Source organism: Hippocampus zosterae, chromosome 1 (assembly GCF_025434085.1).
Source record: "Hippocampus zosterae strain Florida chromosome 1, ASM2543408v3, whole genome shotgun sequence".
Classification (NCBI taxonomy): Eukaryota; Metazoa; Chordata; class Actinopteri; order Syngnathiformes; family Syngnathidae; genus Hippocampus; species Hippocampus zosterae.
This window is the reverse complement of record NC_067451.1, coordinates 12,204,571-12,225,423: the sequence shown is the minus strand read 5'-3', so window position 1 is coordinate 12,225,423 and position 20,853 is coordinate 12,204,571. Positions and strand designations below refer to the sequence as shown.

Sequence of the window (20,853 nt, the reverse complement as noted above, 5' to 3'; positions counted from 1 at the left end):
GGACTTCCTCTCTCATTTACCTTCACTGCCTCTTTATTTATCAGAACTATCGCTGTACATTTTTTAAATTTATGAGTGTTCATCTGACACTCGTCTGCCATTTTCTGGAGAACTAATAATAGTATTTTTTTTAAACTGCAATAACAACAAAAGCCTTTCAGAGAAAATGTGAAATTTTTGTTTGACAGCACAGGCCCAATTGAAAGAAAGTCCGGCCTCGTAAGACTTTCAAAGCTATGCCAGCCACAGATGATGCAACACGGATGCTGGAGATGACGGCCAGTTCGCCAAAATTCATCACACAGAGTCGCACGTCAATTCCTGCTTCCGTAATGTCAAGGACTGCGTGCGTGCCCCTCCACCACCCTGATTTTTAAGGGAATAAAGGGAGCCACTTCGATGGGTCAGGAGTCGGCTGCGTTCCATCCCACGATGGGGCACAAAGGTGCAAATGCCCACTTCTATCTGTGCGAGTGCAGGAAAATAATAAAAGAAAGAAAACGCCACCCATGTGCACAGTTGAATTGCACTTTGTGCTACACTTACACTGGGCATGAAAATAGGGGCCCGTGTGTTATCAAATGTTTGATTGATTTGACGTTAAGTTCTATTTATACCATCCTAAAATTATACTTTTTCTTAGATTCTCCTCATTCATCATGAGATACAAGTTAAAACAGTGTTATATGTTACATATTATTTCTTTTCACTCCTTACCCAAAGGTTCCCTCAACATTGCCCCGACTGATGACTTTTTGGAAATATTAGTTTGACTTTGGAAAGGGTTCAATTCAATTTCACTTATTTAAGGGAACGTTTTGAAATCAAATTGGAAATCGAGTGTCCTGCAATGTATTGTGTGGTGACCTCTGCGTTTATACTGTAGTTACTCTCTTTAATTCCATAGCCTGTTACCTCTACTCATTGTCAGTTGTGTGTGAGTGTGTCAAGCTTGGCATTTCCATTGGGAGATTGACAGGTCTTGTATAAATGCATGCCGGCTATTAAAAGAGATCATCCACTATCCCTGCACTTTGCTTTGTTTTGGCCTTCTTCTTAAGTGAACCATTCGGGGAGGAGCCGTGCGGAAGCTACTGGAGGTCCAGCAGGACAGCTTGTACTCATAGCCTCTGGGGGCCTTTTTTCTGGGTCCGTCTAGTCAGCCTGGCTGCTCAGATGTGAGGCGAGCAGGGCATCGGCCCCCAGGAAACGTCCAAGCTGTGACCCACAGGGGAGACAGACGGACGGCATGAACACATAAGGGCAATCCCTCACATATACCGCACCACCCATTTTTTTCCTCCGGAAAACAACCCTCATTCTAACCATTTGGAACAGAATTGTTCAACTCAAGTCATCTTTTTACACCCACATTTGAGCCGGCTCACTGAAGAATGTTCAGCTATGAAAACTAAATCTCCTGTTCTTTTTTTGTATTTTAAAGCTGTGCATTTGAAAGTCATTCGTAGCTCTTTAAAAAGAGCATTTGATGCCGGTAATTAGCAATGCTATTACTTTAGGACAGCTGTGGCATAGACCTTGGAAAGCGTGGTGGTCAGATACTTTTGTTAAGCACTTTATGTAGGTCTCTTCTATGTCCACACAGGCTCTTTACAGAAGCAATGATACTGAACTAGAACTCCTCGGGCAACCTCCACTGAAGCATGGGGAGGTTGGTGGGTGGCTGGGAGGGGGGCATAGAGAGAAAGGGGAGCATGAGACTGACTACATTTGGAATTAATTATATGGAGAGAGCATTTATCCCACAATCTTTCTCTGAAGTGTTTGTACTGTAAGCCTCAGATCTTCATTGTATTTATTCAAATGTTGAAATATTCATAGTAAATCTTCTCATATTCAATTACAGTAGCGCGACCACAGCATACAGAGCGAATGCTTTCTCCCTGCTGTCTGGATGATCTGACTCTCTGTGTACACAGTTTCTGTGTGTGTGTGTGTGTGTCCTGTGGACCTGCGTTGATCAGCGACTAATATAAGCAATTACAGCGCTGGGTTCCAATATAACAAAGGCTTGATCGCTCCGGGGAACAAACTAAACACACACACACACACACACACACACACACACATATATTTACACGCATGCTCGCCCCAAAATACACTCAATCCTGGCTTTTTATTAAGCAACAAAGCGGGCGACAGAGAGAGAGAGAGAGAGAGAGAGAGAGAGAGAGAGAGAGAGAGAGAGAGAGAGAGAGAGAGAGAGAGAGAGAGAGAGAGAGAGAGAGAGAGAGGCAGATTCATTACATCACAAGCAAACAAAGGCACACGCAGGACTAATTGAATATGCACTTTTTTTCTGCTGGTTTGCCTAAATGTTGCGGTATTCATGGGCACCGTGCTTAATTCAGTCATTTCTACAGCAGAAGCGAATCACTCATTCATCTTGGCCAGATCATAGCACACGTGTGTTTTCATTACTAAGAATCAAGCATTTGAATTTCCCATCTGTCTCTTCTTGTTTGTGCTCAGCGCTGAACGAGCCCACCATAGACTACGGCTTCCAGAGGTTACAGAAGGTCATCCCCAGACACCCTGGAGACCAGGAGAGATTACCCAAGGTACCATGCATCCACAACTCCTCTCATTTGTCTGTGCTCATGTCACTCTGCCACGCTCAATTATTGCATCCCAATTTGTCTTGGTAACACTGATACCGAGATGTATTTACGTCTTCTCCGGTTTCATATGGCGCATTGGATATACATGCCACAAGGGCAGCATGACCTCACATACAGACAAATGACTGTATTCCCCGGACGCTGACACACTTTGCAGTGTGAACATTAACATTTTATTACACGTTCATGGTCATTTTCTGCAGTTTATTTTGCGCCGAAAACGCACAAGCAGCTCTATTCATGCTCGCGCCGTGTGTAAGGTCGTTTATATTGGCAAAGAGGGAGTGACGGTGGGAGGAAAAGGGGGAGGATGAAGGGAGGTTGAGGGGAGAGAGAGAGAGAGAGAGAGAGGGGCCGGGGAGAGAGAGATAGAAAGAGAGAGGCAGAAGGAGGTTAGGTGATCCATCATAGCTGTCCAGTCTTACCTCCTGCTGGGTCAGTGGATCGAAGTCAACCCCGGGTGGACTTTATTACTTCCAACACACACCCTCTCACAGAGCAGCGTGCACATGCACACGTCTTGGCACATACACACAAGCATGCGCAGACGCACACGTACACACGGCAAACGTCACCGTGAGGTGGAGATGGAGAGCCCAGGTAGATGTAGAGAGAAGATAAAGAAATCACTTCTCCGTGGTTGTGTGTCATGTCCGGTGGATACGGGACGTGTCCTGGTGATGTCTTTAACCCTCTCCATCGCGCTTCTTTCACCTCCGAGTCTCCCCTTGCTGTGCGGTGTCTCCTTCTCTTCCAAATGAACAGCAGTAGCTGGCAGGCCCAGTTGTTCATTTCAGCTCTATTGATTTGTGCCTTTATTAGGTAATAACAGTTTGTTGACCACACTCCTCTCAACGGTTGGCCTCAATCATTAGAGGGGCACACACTGGCAACTTTTTTGCGCCCATTCAGTGCAAGCCAAGCCTTTTTTTTTCTTGTCTGTTTTTCCAGCCGATTCTCAAATGAGGAACAAAGTTTTCCCCCAGGCACCTTTAGTGAGGAGATTCTTAATGAACCCTGGAAATGCCTGCTTTGTCTCCATATGTTGTGATGATGATCCAGCGTCCAGCTGCATCGTGTTCCCGCTAATAGTCCGGCGACATGTAAGCAGGGAGTGCTGGAAGCCGGATCACAGGAGTCCCACGTGCTTAGTAGCTCAGGTTGTGGTGCAGGGGAGGGGATCTGGGGCCGGCTAATGAGTGACCGTCCTGCCAGACGAAGCCAGGCTCTGCTCTGGATCAGGTTCCCCTTCCTGTTGACGTCTCGGCGGGCCTGACTTTACGGGAAGAGACCCTGCGCCCAGGAAATGGTCTCTCCTTACAGCAGCGGGGCAAGGCAGGCAGCACGGCGCTAACCGCATTTATCTGTTTATCAGAATGACTCTGGAGCGCTGCCTAATCGCGTTTAGCTTCTGGACAGATCCCTTCGCTAACGAGAGACCGACAAGTAGACGGGCACTGGACCATGAAAGGGTGATTAATTGAGAAAATGGGAACGAGGGAGAAGAAGAGGAGACATGAAATAGATGAGTGAAGAGAAAATTGATGCTGTATGTGTGGCCAGGTTGTCAACAGCCCCCTAAAATGTCATTTACAATTGTGTCCATACAAATTAAAAAGGGGCCATGAAAAAATATACTACACATTGTCATTATTAACCAGCTATGCATCATGATAAATACAGTCGTTGCTATAGTCACTTGTTAATGCTGATGGACTTTAGCTAGCATAGTCAGATTTTTTTTTAAAGACACCTACAGAATCCAGCTGCTCTCAGTCAAGTGGATTTTACAAATCATTCAATGGTGGTTTATATAGCATTGTCTAAAGTGAAGACTGCTATTTAAAAAAGTGTTGGAAATTACGCCCCCCAAAAAAAGATTTTACCAATATCAATGAATAATCACTTTATTAAACATGACTTCAGTCTTAATAAAAAAAAAATTATGATTTTTTTTCCCATAATCGTCTATCTCTACCCAACACTACATTTCCAATTAAAATGACACAATAAATGTGAATTCAACATTCGACAGTGATATCAACAAAAATAATAATGACCAACTATAGTCCAATTGGATTTTATTTATTAAAGATTGTGGGGTGACCTGAGGCAGGCTGCGTGCAGCTGATGCCTTTCCAATCAGACAGATTTTGGCATATTTGGAATAGATTGTTGATTGACAGATCAGAAGTAAGTCAACTCTTTGGCTTACGACCTATCCAGGCATCCATTTTCTATAGTGCCTGTCTGCATTAGGAGCCCAAGACTCGTTGGGCACATAAAGACAAAAAAACATCACTCTCACATTCACACGTATGAACACAACCTAACCTGCATGTTTTGAGAATACGGGACTAAGATGGAGTACACACTTTTATTTTGGTCCAATGTTTTCCTCAAAAACATGGGGAGAACGGATGAAGGCCCCTGAGAGTATTTTTCATCTCACACGTCTTGCATGAACACTGTCCTTCTCCAGCTGGGGATCTGTTTGTGCCATAATGCTTCTACCTTCCCTCATTTCCCCTCCTACCTCCTCTCCTCCTCCCCCCATCCATCCATTTACCTATCCAGCAATCCCTAGGAGGCATCTGGCATGGTGGAAAAGTAGCGAGAGGCAAGCGAGGAACAACACATACATACTAAAGAACCACTTACCTCACTCGGGCCTCGACGTTTCTCAATCACACCTAGCGGGCCTGTCTATGTTCCCCCCTCTTCTCCTGTCTCTCAAAAAACCACCAACCGCACCCCTGCCGCCGCCGCTTCCCCCCCTCCCCCAGATAGTGCTAGTAATGGGAGGTTAACACAGAAGCAGCGCTCCCATTATTGAGTGAATTTAGCACCTCGGACAGCGCTCTACAATCTTTATTGCTTTGCTGACCCTCCCGTCATGTCCTGGGCGTGCTCGACAGCCTCCACATGAGTGTGGCTGTGTGTCTGTGTGTGGGTGTGTGTGAGTCGGTACATGTGTGATATGAGGTCTGATTGAAAGGCGGTGTGTCACGGAACAGAGAGCACACATGCTCCGGGGCTTGTTCACAGCGAGGGATACACTGGGGAGGGTAGAACGCACAGCGTGTGTGTGTGGGGGGGGGGAGAGAAAGAAATGAGGGAGCAAAGGTGGGAAGGGGGCTGCAATTTTCTGGTTGTCGCGCCTCCAGCATATATCCTGGCCCCGGCACATTAACTTTTAAAAAGGGTTTCGTAGGGCTGAAGGTGTCTACATCACACATACACACGCGCACACATATAAGAACTGCCTTGAGACACACATAGACTAAACGAATGAAAAGAACAGAGAGGGTAAAAGGAGGGTAAGTGATGGAAAATGAGCACAAAGACTAGCAACGCTATGCAAGGATAAATGTTTGATATGGGAAATTCTACTCCATCCCACACCACAACTACATTTGTCTCCCAAAGTGGGTGCTCGACTATTCACGTGGAACATTATCGAGGTTTGTCAGGGTCAGACGACAGGTGTGCCCTCAGCTAAGAGGGGAATCGCATCCCCCGTAACCCAGCTGATACGTCGCTAGACGGACATGTGATCAAGAGCAGGAGATACATGATCCAGCAGGAAGGAGGGAGGAGATGCAAAACATGCTTGACTGATCAAGAGATACAGGCTCATGTTTTATTCACAGCTCACGGTATCTTCCCTTTGCGCTCCCAAACTGCCCAGCCAGTAACAAAGTGCACGGCCAGAGACATTTCTCTTCCTCCAGCCTGCTCTCACCGCCGTCTTCCTGTCGTGCAGTCTCTGTTCTGCATTCACAGCATAATGCTACAAGTGAAATGTAATGAAAGTGACTGAACTCCTCCAGCTGCCACACTCATGATCAATCACCCTCCTTTTCTCGCTCCTGATTGTAGGAGGTAATCTTAAAGAGAGCGGCAGACCTGGTCGAAGCCTTGTACGGGATGCCTCACAACAACCAGGTAGCGCACAGAAACTTCAGCGTCCTGTTTCGGATGCATTGGTTGTCTCTCTTTTGTGGGATTTCTTGAAAGTACAGTAGCACCAAATCAAAGTTTCTTTTTAAAAAATATCTTAAAATCTGCATATCATCGACAAAACCAATAATAATTGAGAAGGTTATTTTTAAGATTCTGGCAGTCATACAACTGTAAACTGTTTTGCCACTTCCAATACAATAACACCTTTACTCCAAGCGTGTCCAGCTCCGATCATCGAGAGCCGCTGTCCTGCATGTTTCACATGTCTCCCTCCACCATCACAAATGATCAGTTCATCAGCAAGCTCTGAACAAGCCGAATAACAATTCTTATCATTTGAATCACGTGTGTTGAATTCGGAAGACATATAAAACATGCGCAGGACAGTGACCCTCGAGGTCCCGGTTTGGACACAACCTGCTTTACTCTCATGATGAAGCTGCAATGCGACGATGCATCACCTCACAGATTGATCTCACCTTTCTCTCTTTTCAACATTGTTGGAATGGTATAAATAGTTAAAACCGCGTGACATCATAGGATAAACAACATAATACAACGTAAAGTGAAATATGAAAACAATAAAAGCACTACATTTAGTTTGATAACAGAACGCTGCGTCTTTTTTCACGTCATTAGAATTGAGTTTGATTGATTAGAATTGAGTTGAGAAAAAAAATTGCCAAAGTAAAAGCAAAATACAAGCCCAGAATGAATCCTTTTGTGCCAGAACGTAGCAAATTAAAGGTCATGTATTCCAATCTTAAAATACCATAAAATAGAAAGAGTGACAAAATCCAAACTGTTCATTTGTTGTAACTTCTGTTCTGCCATGTGACCATAAAGGATGCTTCAGTTTCTATTTCTGAAATATAAAATCCCATTTGCACTGTCCCCTCATAAGGTTGGATACAAGTAACAGTATCGCGGAAGGATTTGTGGCTTTTATCCACTCAAGTTCGAAAGTGTACCGACAGCAAGAAAAAGAAGACCAGAGGAGGGCAAACAAAGGCATAGGACCTGACTTCTCTTCTTCTGATCCTCCCTCACTGCCAGGAGATGATCCTGAAACGAGCAGCAGACATTGCAGAGGCACTCTATACGACTGTGCCGCGAGGGCACAACCAGCTAGCCGGCCTCGGCAGTGGCTCTGTCCACGCGGGTATGATGGCCGTAAACTCCTTCACCGGGTCAGAGGTGGCTCAAACGGCCAATCAGGGTGAGTGAACATGACACGGATCGGGGAGGAGGGTCATCATTCCATCATCTCATTGTCAAGTGTGAGTCATATTATACCGTCAAAGGAGGTTCAACGGGAAAACCGGGACCGCGAGCAGCGGGAGGACCAACAAAAAGTGAAAAGTGCGGGTGAGGCGAGAAAGACTGCGAAATCGCAACGAGTGGAGAAGTAGGAAGTCACGGATGAGGCACGATGGAGAAATATGAGTGGGTCCTAGGGGTGTGTTTATTGGACTTGGGTCGGCCCCCTCGTCTGACAGAGAGAGATGCGCGTGCAGTCTGGGGTGATTCATCACATGGATCTAAGGAAGGAGAGAAAAGCGGGTGGATGGATCAGCCGCTAGATGTCTCGCAATACTTCCGATGAGCATCATCGCAAAATGTCTTTCTGCGCTGAGGAAAACAACAGCCTCTTGACATGGGGGTTTATTTGCTACCGCAGTATGTGCTCATTATGGTAGAAGAGCCTCCTTTGATGGTTAAAGTGCAGCCACTATTGCACTAGCAAGTACACTCGTAATCAATTCCAGGTGTTTTTTTTTCTGCGGTATCAGCATTTGGACCTGGGATGTATACTCCGAGTCTTCCATCTTGCGCTCCTACTATTCACTGCCTCGTAGCCTACAGGCCACTGACAATAAAGAGCAGAAATCATCACATCTTGGAGGAGGCTACACAAGTTTTTTTTGTATGAATTGCCTTATCCTTATATACTGTACATACATTTTGTTGTTGTTGTTGGAGATAAGCCGATCAGGTTAGAGGCCGCTTGTTTTAGTATTAGGAGTACTCCATTAATCGCTACTCCTCCATTCTGTTCATTGCCATCTCATCGTGCCATATGCCATCCATGACTGTCCGAACATTTTTTTTTGGCTTTCATCCCCATGGCCATTATTCCCGTATAAGGTATCGAGTGATGCATTTATGCCACCATAATTAGGGGCACCTAAAAGCCTTCCATTTTATGAAAAGCTCACAGCGCTTGTGTATGATCATTACGGTAATATGTCAACCCCAAAATTGCTCCTTGCTAGAGACGCGCTTACAACACATAGTTCAAACTTAAGGCGATCGGTTTCACAGTTGAACACGGAAATCGAGCAGCGGCAACAGAGTTCAACATTAACGAGTCAATGTTATAACTTGCTGTTGGTCAAGTGGACTGTGTCGCTGCTTTATTAAACAAGTTTTACTGACATCTAATCGTTCTGTTGGCATTTTCTTGAGCATAGCTCCATCTAGTGGATGCATTGTAGATTGCGTCTTTTAATGCGGTGCGTCCAACATATGAAAAAAATTACAAAATAGGCCATTCATTGAAGGTGTGCCTCATAATCCAGTGCGCCTGTTAGTGTGGAGAATACGGTAATCAGAATGGTGGACAGGTCTTTTTATTTTTTCCTTGGTGCAAAAAGATAGGAATCACTTTTCCAATTCACGCAAATGTAAAAAAGTGTTAACTTTCACTGTGAATGTGGAATTCGATGGAGAGGGACAGAGCCCTACTGCAAATACCAAATCCTGCTTGGTGTAATCATACCAAATCGCATCCGCCTGTACCCTGTCATATGCATTGTGACTTTTGAGCAGCACCTTAAGATACCTGTTAAAATTCAGGGAACATTAACCCAAAAGTAACGAGGGACAACATCTCCTCATTACAGTCAATTACACAATATGGTGGCTCTTCTGTGAAATGTGTGATGTCTATCACTCGCTGCCACTCAGGGGGGTTTGATCTCAGAGACGTCTGCCTCTCCGGTTTGATGCCTGCTCTCTCAAAGGCAGCGCTGCATGGATTTATTTTTGTCTGCCTTCTTCTCGATCCTTAACACCTTTTCTCTCCCTCTCTCTCTCTCTCTCTCTCTCTCTCTCTCTCTCTCTCTCTCTCTCTCTCTCTCTTCTATTCCCTTCTATCTTCTTCTCTGCCTTTCCCTCTGTCTTTCCCTGTCTATAGGTTTCAGTAGGACAACAAGCAGTGTGTCCCCTCATGGTTATGTCCCCAGCTCCACTCCCCAGCAGGGTAGCTACAGCTCTGTCTCCACTAGCATGAATGGCTACGCTAACTCTGGCATGGCAACCCTGGGCACCTCGCCCAACTTCCTCAATGGATCCGCAGGCAACTCACCGTATGCTAGTGAGTAAATTCATCACACCTTTGAGCCTATGGCCAATCGGTCCTCACACGAGTCAGATGAGGAGGTACCGAAAGCAGAGATGCTGTTAAACAGTGTGAGGGGGACACAAAATTTGATGGACGAGGAGCAAATTGAGCCGTTTAGCTGGCTCATCTATTTCTTTAAGAACAGAGTCAAACACAAATCCTCACTTTATTGGTAAAGGGGAGCAGATCACCGCCCTCCCCCTCGAGACACACACACACACACACACACACATTCACTCTCTACATTAAAGACCCTTGATTAAATCAATAAACTAATTGCTAGAGAAGCAATTCCATTTCAGCTCTTTGATTCCTGGGTGTTAACAAGTATTTTAACAGGCTCATCGGCCCCACACAGACACTTTCAATCAATGGCCCCTCAGCCTGCCTTTGTAAGTCCAATTTTCATTAATTGATTAGTTAGGCCCCTTCATAAATGGATTATGACTTTATTGCAAGGATTTGGCAGGAAGGGCCATAAAAGCTAAGTGTTGGATAATAACAACAATAAAGGCAGAAGCAGATATCAGAGGGCAGGTGAAATACGACTTGGCTGATTGTAAAATCACTGAGGGGGGAAAATGCTCTAAGTGTATTAGCAGACAAAAGACAAACCCTTGAGAGGTGGATGGATGGGATGATGTCAGTCGGAGAGACAGAATTTGGCTGAGGAAGCCGGTGCCGTACATGTACAGTACTGTAAATACAACTAATAGCCATTGTGTATACAGTCTCCGTTTTTACTTCACACAGTATCATGAAAAGCTGTGAAAATGACTTTGATGTGAGCATTAAAATCTTTGTCAATGCGGAATTAAGGATGGCAGTTGCATCTAAACCTGTCTTTTAAATACATGCAATTTATCTCTGCACAATTTGAGAAAATATTGTCCATTTATGAATGATACTGCTTTACATTGGAACTTTACCTTATTTGGATTATTTTTTTGATGCTATTATTATGAAAATTACCAAACCACACACAAAAAAAACAAGGACAACAGTCAAATATCAAAAGCAAAAACAATTGACATCACAAAAAACCCATTCAGCGCAACAACAATTGTGTGTACCAATCTGTCAATGAACATCAATAAAGATCAAATTCCAGGGTGTCCATATTTGTCTTAATCTGGAACCAAACATTGAGTCAGCACCTCCAACCTTCTATCATATTCAATGATGTGGTTGTAGATTTCACATCAAAAAGGTTTCTAATGCTCCCTTCACGGTGGCTTCAAGGAGGTCCAGAGTTTTAGTCGCTCTTGTTGCACAGTCTTTAGGTTGTGTGAAGTAGTTAGTAGGGAAGAAAAAGTAACAGGACTGAATAACTTAAAGCTGTTTATGCCACACCCAATTCAAGTTTATTGTCAAATTAAACATAAAACAAAGGCAATTAACTTAGTATATTGAAAACAGCTGCAGCTTTTGCCTTAGGCAGGTCTGCTTCAATTAATGCTAACATAAAAATGCAAAACCCCATTGACATTTCTGAAGGTTAGCATTGTTAATTGCAATTTTAGAAGCAACTTATATTTGAACACTAATGTTGGAACAACACGCAGATAACACAACACAACACAACTGATATGCATATATTCTTTATCATCAAAGACAATCATCCCCAACTTTTTGGAAGTTATCAGTACCGTAATTATAAATACCCTTTTACATTATTTTTCAGCACCATTAGAGGGAAAGAACGGAATGTTTTTTTTTTGCTCTGTAAATGCATGGAGAAAATATTCATCTGTGCTTAAAATGCATTTAGAGCACTCATCATATCAGCAATGGTCTTACTTCAGTTTCACTTAGTTCAGTTTCACAGTTATGTCCGTTCCAAATGCCAGATCAAGTGTCCATTCACTGTTCTTCAGCAGCAGGGTGTCTTCACCTTTGATTTGCGAGAACACTCTGATGTCTCTCAAAAATGGCAAATGGAAAAAAAAAGGAAAAAAAACAAACCAACCAACAATAGCCTGAGCCATCGGATTTGTGTCATAGTGGGTCACCATATTCAGCTGTCAGCTGCTTCACGACAGGAGTCATCCCATGTTCAAAGTCGATCACTTTTGCACATAACCTCTTCTGGTGACGAGTGCAGTGATCGTGCAGAAACCTTCAGAACTGTGTGTCACCTTTAAAGTGAGCAATGACTCCTGCATGTCGGCCGATCATTGCGGGAGCCCGTCCATCTTCGCCGACACAATTTTTTTTCCCCAAGGAACCCTTTTCTCTGTGAAAAACTCCCTTCCCTGCATTACATATGTCAACTCCCTCACAGTTGTCCTTAAGGGAAGGAGTGTTTGAAGTTTTTTGTTTGTGGAGAAATTATAAATTACCGTACCATCTGAAAATGCCTTCTTTCCCCCCTGCACCCATCAAGAAATGTAGATCTCTAAATGAGGCTTCAACCGATTTGGGGGCCTTTTTGAGAAAAAAAAAATGTTGTTTGCACACAGCTCCCTTCAACTCTCTGGATTTTTGTCCGGTGGTTAATTGGCATGACAGGTTGTGTGACATGTTTTGAAATGTCTCTCCCCATTGTGCCACTTTGTCGTCGCCACAGTCGCTGCACGAATGAGACACACAGGATTTTTTTTTCCACAGTCATAAAATAGAATTTGTCCTCCCATTCAGTGTGAAAATAAAATACGTTTGTTCTTTTGTTAAAAAAAATAGGAAAAAAAGAGGCAACCGCAAACCAGAAATGGTCAGGGAGTGCAAATGTTGAAAAAAAAAAATCTCAAAATTCAATAAACAGCATCGCACACTCAATTACAGATGAAATGAGAAACATTTTTCAGCACAGCCTTGATCCATTTTTCTTCTTTGCTAAAACCACAGTGTGTATTTGTCTGCCATATTCTCCTTTGATTTGGTCGGTAGATCCAGGGCTAGTTTTGTCAGCGGTGAAAACGCCAATGACACGCATTCTGTTCAAATTAGTTTCGCATTATCATGCCTTCCACATCATCACTCGGATGCTCCTTCTTAAACTGTTTCAACAGGATTGTTTCGTTGCCTGTTTTTGAGGACTAACTGTACCTTGCACAACTGCTTCATTTACTTAACATCCCTTTGGAGATACCTGATACCAGCAGACAAGCAATGCTGGGAAGATAACGGCTGGCTGTCCATCAGATGCACGTTTCGCTGGGGGGCTTTTGTATATGCTCTGCAAAAAAATAAAATAAATTGCGTCTGTCTCTGTACCGCTGTACCAAGTGGCCCGCAGACTGGAAGCTGGAATGGATAAATTCCTATTCAAGCCAATGGTGAAAGATGATTTGGAATGCAAATGTTTTGAGTTGAGAACTTGACAATTAATTTAACTCTCATCTCAAGGCACCACAGTGCAGTACTCCCCTTTTGCGCCAGCTCTCGTCCCTCTCCATAACCCCTCCAGGATAGCATTCAACGCCAAGGAGAAGCAGCCGAGCATGATTTTGTCGTGGTTGTACGTTAGGCATCACAAACCAGAAGGGGAAAAATAAGTCTGATCGTGTTGACACTCACTAACAATACATTTACAATACAAAAACAGGAAACAGCAATTGGGTGGGGGGAATTCAATAAAGGAGAAAGAAACAAAGAGAGTCGGCCCAAACGCAATAGGCTGCTGACGCTCTTCACCCAGAAGTGACTCTGTTAAATATGAGGAGTACAGTCTTTCTCAAGGCAGGATTAACGATCCACTTCTTGTTGTGCAGGTGTCCACACATTGTTTTTCCTTCTGCTGAACTGCCACTTTCAGTCGAAACTCTTTTTTTATCGGGGAAGGGAAGTGGGGGGTGGGAGGATAATACCACCAAGGATGTAACTGTCAACCAGTCAAATTCTAGAGAGGTCATGTCTAACGATATCAAAGCATGTTCCAGGGTGAGAATAACATGAATGATTCAAGAACTGAGATAGATATATACCGGTACATCATAAATGAATGGTTTTGTCTGCGTAAGGTATGTGAGCTAGCTATCTGAACTATTATCCCTCCTGCCATCATCCGTTGACCAGTCCCCTTCTGTTCGTCCCGTCTGCCCGTCCTCTGCCCTCGGCCCTCTCTCTAACCCCGTCTCTTTTCCGTCTTCATCTTTCCTCCAATCCTTCTTCCCTGACACCCTCCACCTCCCTCTCCTGCCCTCCATCCAACTTCCCCCCTCCCCCTTGCGCACCTCCCAGTCGTCCCGTCCAGCCCCACCATGGCGTCGTCCACCAGCCTGCCCTCCAACTGCAGCAGCTCCTCCGGCATCTTCTCCTTCTCCCCTGCTAACATGGTGTCCGCCGCCGTCAAGCAGAAGAGCGCCTTTGCCCCCGTCGTACGACCCCAAAACTCGCCACCCCCCACGTGCACCAGCGCCACCGCTAACAGCCTGCAAGGTAAGAATGAGGTAGCCGAGTAGTCACGTGTCCACACTGGACCCTTGAAAGCCCAACACAATCTACTGCCCATTACTAGCTAAGCACCAGTGCCGCTACACTAACCTCCTTTTAATAACAATTTCTCACCTTTTCCTTTTCCTCTTGCCTCTTATTACCCCTTTCTTCCTCCACTTTACAATTTTATTTCTTCCTCAACCCTCCTTGATCCCCGACTGTCCCCCCTGACTTCAGATCAGTCTTTTGTGGACTCTAGCAAGTACTCATCAGCCAGCTCCCTGCAGGGCCTGGCCTTCTCCTGAAGTATGTTACCCCGCTCTTTCTCTTTTTTTTTTGGTCTGCTATTCCTCTGTTTCTTTCCATCCCACGCTGTCCCACCCGGCTCGTTCACAGCAGCAGCTCATCCTGCCCTGCCCTTCCTTCTTGTTTTTTTTTTTTTTTGGTCACGCTCCACTTGTCAGTGAGAACGCATATGTGTTCCATTTCCTGCTTTCACTTCCTGTTTCCTGCCTTGCGCTATGTCCGCCATCCATGGGGAGGTGTGTGCCGTGCCACAAGGGGTCATTCTGCTCTCCCGTTTCCATCCAAAATGGCTCGTAGTTGGCCCGTCTACGCAGGATATAGAATGGCGTTGAGATCCCGAGCCAGAGAAATGATGGATGGGAATTTTTATCAGAGCCCCAAGCTAAGCACTTCCTCACTTCCTCTGTCGGCGTTGATGAGCATTGAACATGGTGACCCGGGGGGCCACTGCACGCTGATCACACACACACACACACACACACAACACAAACGTACCATTCAGTTAATCCCAACAAGACGAACGCATTTAGGAAATAACCCGGGAATTAGTGGATTGAAAAGAGAGAGAGGAATCAATAGGAAGCCAATATCTTATATGAAAAATTCCTCCATGTGATGGCTTATGTGTAAAACTGGAGGCAGGAAATGGCTTAAAGAGTGAAGCACGACTGGATAGATGGACCAAATTGGGTAGAGCTGCACGATCTATGGTCACGAGCTATGGGTCGTGACCGAAAGAACGAGATCCCGGTTACAAGCGGCCGAAATGAGTTTTCTCCGCAGGGTGTCCGGGCTCTCCCTTAGAGATAAGGTGAGAAGCTCGGTCGTCCGGGAGGGGCTCAGAGTCGAGCCGCTTCTCCTCCACATCGAGAGGAGCCAGATGAGGTGGCTTGGGCATCTGATTCGGATGCCTCCTGAGCGCCTCCCTGGTGAGGTGTTCAGTCATGTCCCACCGGGAGGAGACCCCGAGGAAGACCCAGGACGCTGGAGAGACTATGTCACCCAGCTTGCCTGGGAACGACTCGGGATCCCCCTGGGAGAGCTGGAAGAAGTAACTAGGGAGAGGGAAGTCTCGGCTTCCCTGCTAAAGCTATTGCCCCCACAACCCGGCTCCGGATAAGCGGTAGATGATGGATGGATGGATGGATGGATGGATGGATGGATGGATGGATGGATGCACGATCAAGTACACTACGAGAGCAGTCAGAAAAAGAATCCGCCCTTACAAAGATAATAATGACGAGTCGATCATGTACTCATTGAAAATGATTCGTTGCCCTTCAAAGGCAATTGACACACCTAATTGAAAGGGAACAGGTCAGGGTTTGCATAGAGCAACCGCAACCTACTGGCATCATACCGTGATTGCTTGAATTAATATGCGTACGTCAAAAAAGAACAAAAGAGAGAAACATAAAAACAAAACCTGAGAGAGTATTGGATCCAGCATTGGACACAATTCTAAAAAACATATAAAGGCCTCCGAAGAACTATATGAAAATGAAATGTAAACTCTCAAATGCTCAAAATAGATTATAATAAACATTTGTTCACTTGTTGAGTTTTATTTTTTGATCAATGTAGTATGGCACTCAGAAAGCTTTACAAAATCTGAAATCCTCCCTCGTGGGGATGACCTTTCCCACCCCTGGTCTCATATTCACTGAGCTGATGATTTTTGAAATCTATCCTGACTTTGCGCACGACGACTGCTCAACCTTCAGTTCAAGTCTTTGTTTGACTTTCAAAAGATATTTTTTCCAAATTTCAAGCCGTTCACATGAGGTGCCATTGGCATAAAAGGCAGTACAAGTTTCAACATTCATGTATGCATTAGTCTAGGGATCCCGAATAAGTTTGCGTGAAGGTTCAGGGGCACAAGCGGAAAATTTCGGAGCGCGCACGAATAACAAATATTCACATTCCCATTCATTTTCACTGTATTACTGATAAATGCGCGCAAGTATCGAGAAGTTTGTCGGAAACAAAAACTTTTCAAGATTTTAAAAACAAACATCAAATTTACTGGTCACACGTGTGACTTGATGCAGAATTTAGTCGCACGGTCTCAAATTTTAGTCGCAAAATGCCACCATTTCATAGCCGTCTGGAGCCCTGCATTCGTCATTATTGATTTTTTTTCTCCAAAGATTTAGATGCTGCCTCATAAAGAGAGTTGTGTAATACAATATATTTGAACTCTTGTGTAATTTTATAAGGTTGCATAAATATTAGAAAGAACTCTCTGTGGGATGTAGTGCAAACTCCAACCACAATTGTCAACATATTGTTCAGTTAAGTACCCCCCCCCCCACACACACACATTATTAAATTTGTCACGCCATTTGTGATATCGTTCTCTCTTTATTGGCTGTGCAAGTGCACCAAATGCAAGTGTGAGGATACACTCCAAGGTTGGGTGCACGAAAAGGCTCATGATCCATTTCCATGAGTCAAACATAATCTCATCACCGCCGTCAGCCATGTTGCATTTGTTCACACACTTTAGTGTAGCTGCTAGCAATTAGCAGTGGCGGTGCTTGCATGAAACTATTCGGGGAGAAGCCTGTGCCAAACTGGAATGATGGGGTCCGTGTGTGGCGAGTTAGCGGGGAAATGTTTTGATTTGAGGAGATAATGAGGGAGGGAGACGTGTCCTTGCTGCAGCACATTTGGGTTATGGCACTGTTGTGATGACAGATGAAACCCAGCTATCACATGACTGACCTCTCGCTCCCTTTTTCTTTGCCCCCGCCCCACTGCCTCGCTTTCTCCCACTTTCCTCCCCCTCTTTTCCCACAAGCAGCAATTCCGGGGATGATTGTTCCACCAATGTAGACGATCTGGAAAAGAAGAATGTTGAGCGGAACAAGACACGAGTGCGTGTTGGTTGGACTCCGCAGCTGAAATGACGAGAAGAACTCTGTTCAAAACTCAGGCCTTTCCACACCACTGGGATTTCGAAGACGGAACAACCTTTGCCATGTCATTTCTCTTTTGGTTGAATTGGTGTCGCTTGGGGATTCGTATTCATGAGATGTATCTTTGCTTATTTGATTACTGGAGAAGCCAACTGTAATGTGCACAAACAACAGTCGAGTGTGAAGCTTGCTCGGTAGAAACACACACACACACATACACACACACACGCGCGCGAATAAAACAAAATGAAAGAGCATAACACAGCGATCCTATTCTATTTATGCTGTCTGAATTCTACTAAAACTGTGACCGCGAAGCTTGTCACAGGAGTTGAAAAAATACGATGTGATTCTTTAGCCAAAAAGGGTTTGTAAAAACTTGAAAAGTCCGATGACGAGTGTGTCCAGCCAGCACTGTACTGAAGGAGTCAAGCAAATATTACATTAGAATAAATGTTTGATATATTTTTGTATATAAAAAAGGTGATTCTTTTTGTGGAGGGGTGGTTAGTTTCATTTGGCTTTTTTTTTTCTTTTTTCTCTTTTTTTTTTGCATTAGCTCTGGTTAAAAAGAAATGTCTTAAGGCAGCTTCTCAGTACAGAAGATTTAGAGATACAACAAGGATTTGGATACAAAAAAAGGGGTTTGTGTAAGATATCCTATAAATACTGTATTTATCCCTTGTATTTGTACATCACCTTTGTTTCATTGTGTTGTGAACATACTTCACCGTGTTTTGTTAGGATTCACTGTCGTCTCACTATTTAAATGTGACTTTTTTTTCTCCTTTTTTTTTGGTTTTGTATGGGACTCACCAACACGCCATTGTCTATTTTTGTATAAGTTAATAAAATGTGTCCGTTGTTGTTGTTTTTGTTTTGTTTTGTTTTTGGCTTTTGTTTGTTTCCTCATGAAAATGTTTATTGTATGGCAAAAAGTAGCATCTTATACAGAGTATTTGTTTGAAGTAGATTTTTTGAAGAATATATAAACACACATTAATATATACTGTAAAGCTATATCTTTTTTGTTTCCTTTTTTTTCCAGATTGATGCTGTTAATATGCATGGGCTCTTCTCTTGAGTGGCACTGTCCTTGTGTGCGTGTGCGCACACATTCTCCTTTCCTTCCCCATGTTATTTATTCCCGCTTACATACGGTATCTCTACACTCTTGTTTTCTATCCCTGTAATCTTTACCAGCAGTCTAGATGCCTTAACAATGCAATCCCATTCTTCATTCAATCACGTGTACAGTTTTCTAGCCTCGCCGCAATTGTCTCTTTGCCACAGAGGAATTCGTGGGAACTTGGTGGACAAAGCACAAACATACACGAGAACACAAAGAGCCATAATTCAAAAACATTTGAAACGACAGCAGCGACAGCACGTCTTGTCTTGCTTCGAGAAATTCTTTGACCTTATTGAGCTGTTTAATTGTACGTAGCACAGTGACGCGCTGCCACAGCACAATCTTATCACACGGATGGAATAGCAGTCCAGACTTGAGTAGCCAATGCCTGTGTCATGAACACCACATGTCCACTCCACAACTTACATGGCTTCATTACAAGCTAAGCAGGAGCTCATATCTGTTGTCTTTTTTTTTTTAATGATTAGTGTGTGTGCGTGCGTGTTGAAGCTGTTGCCGGATAGACAGAGTGACAGAGAATGAGGCTTTTCTTTCTGCTTTTCTGGTTTTGTTCAGGAGTATTTGAAGAGAGAGACGCCCGCTGACAGATGAGTGTTTTCAGGCACTTGGGTTGTTGTTCTCCGCGAGGGGCCGCGCCATATCTGTTTCACAAACACACCACAGAGGTCTATTGTCATACACAAATGAATGGCTTCTTTGGAAACTTAGCTCCATCTCCATTATGATTATTGGTAACGTTTTGTACAACGAAAATGACAGATGCAAACCAAATAGCCAGTGTCTATTTTTTTCTTCTGTTTTTTTTGTTTGTGTGTTGTTGGTGTTTTTTTTTTTTTTGTCTTGGACTGCAAATACACTCAAAAGCTCTAAGAGAAGAAAAAAAAAGTCTACTGTATAGATTGTTATTGTTTTTGATGAGCTGTAAGATAACTTTTGGACTCTTCACAATGTTGAATTAAAGTTACCTCTTGTCTGTGACTTGGTCCTCATGTTTATTATGACTAATCAAGTGCTACATTAAAAAAAAAAAAAAAGAAGAAACAGAATGGTCATGCTGTTGAAACTAACATCGTACAGCACCATACTATGTGATAAGTTTCCCAGGCTGCATGAATTGCAGTCTGGTCATCCTGGAAGGGGAATTCCTCCGTCTATGTTCCTTTCTCAAGGTTTATTCCTTCCCCACCGCTCCCTCCCCTCAGTTATTTGACTTGAGCAAATGACAACACGACATGGAAAGTGTATGCATTGAAATTGCAAGAATAGATTTGAACCTTGGCAGTCTTGTGGGTATCATGTCTACTTCACACTTCTGAATGCATGCATGTAAGGCAAACGGAAAACTTTCAATGGGTAGTAAGTGTGAATGTAAGTGAATGATTGGTTGTCGACATGTTTGTTGGTGACCAGTCCATGGTGTGGCTCTCCTCTCGCAGGGAAAGGTTCCAGCACACCCGCAGCCCTAATGAGTCAAGGCAGTCTGGTAAAGTGATGGATGAATAGATTATTATTTTTATTACATTTGTAATGTTTTGACTACATTTCCATCATTGTACTTTATTATGACCATAAGCATTCTTTTTCACGAATTTTATTGTGCCTAAAGGGAAAAAAGTGACAGCCAAGTTAAAGTGCTATAAAGAAAAATCTGAAGAAGTAACACAATCTTGAAATGCATAAATAAAACAAAAAATATAACTCTTAATGTTTCTTTACAGAGGTTTGTCATATTTATTTCGGCTAAAGGCTCGACATGAATCTTGGTTAGCCTTATTATTTTTATTATCAACATTAGGTTCCTAATTAAGGTTCCTTGCTCTGTACCGTGCTAGACAACTACAAGTAATTGGAGCACGAACAAGGAGGTCTATTTGTTATGATCATTTTTCAAGGTACTTTCCACCCATTGAAGGGGAGCAATCATCAGCTTCATCAGATTGACAAACAGGAAGAGGAGTTGCCCGTACTGCGTAATTCCTCAAGTCAAGAGCAAGTCTGCGTCCCTTCCCCCTTCTCTCTCTCTCTAATTAATGAATCAAATTCATTTCTTCATTAGCGATGGCATGGTGAACATGGTTAGCC

The 20,853-nt window shown here is 43.7% G+C and overlaps 1 protein-coding gene across 5 annotated transcripts in view; it reads left to right on the top strand.

The window, feature by feature from the left end:
• Positions 1–19,749, top strand: part of ebf1a (EBF transcription factor 1a) — a 64,125-nt gene extending 44,376 nt beyond the window's left edge. Inside the window, exons 11-17 of one of the 5 annotated variants that reach the window (XM_052047199.1) lie at positions 2,494–2,582; positions 6,525–6,590; positions 7,665–7,827; positions 9,808–9,987; positions 14,197–14,394; positions 14,629–14,697; positions 17,504–19,749. In XM_052047199.1, the coding sequence (XP_051903159.1) occupies positions 2,494–2,582; positions 6,525–6,590; positions 7,665–7,827; positions 9,808–9,987; positions 14,197–14,394; positions 14,629–14,696 (764 nt within the window). In that variant the 3' untranslated portion in view covers position 14,697; positions 17,504–19,749. The remainder of the gene's footprint in view (positions 1–2,493; positions 2,583–6,524; positions 6,591–7,664; positions 7,828–9,807; positions 9,988–14,196; positions 14,395–14,628; positions 14,698–17,503) is intronic. The other 4 variants (XM_052047346.1, XM_052047273.1, XM_052047420.1 and 1 more) reach the window with 4 other exon arrangements.
• Positions 19,750–20,853: the final 1,104 nt, after the last annotated feature.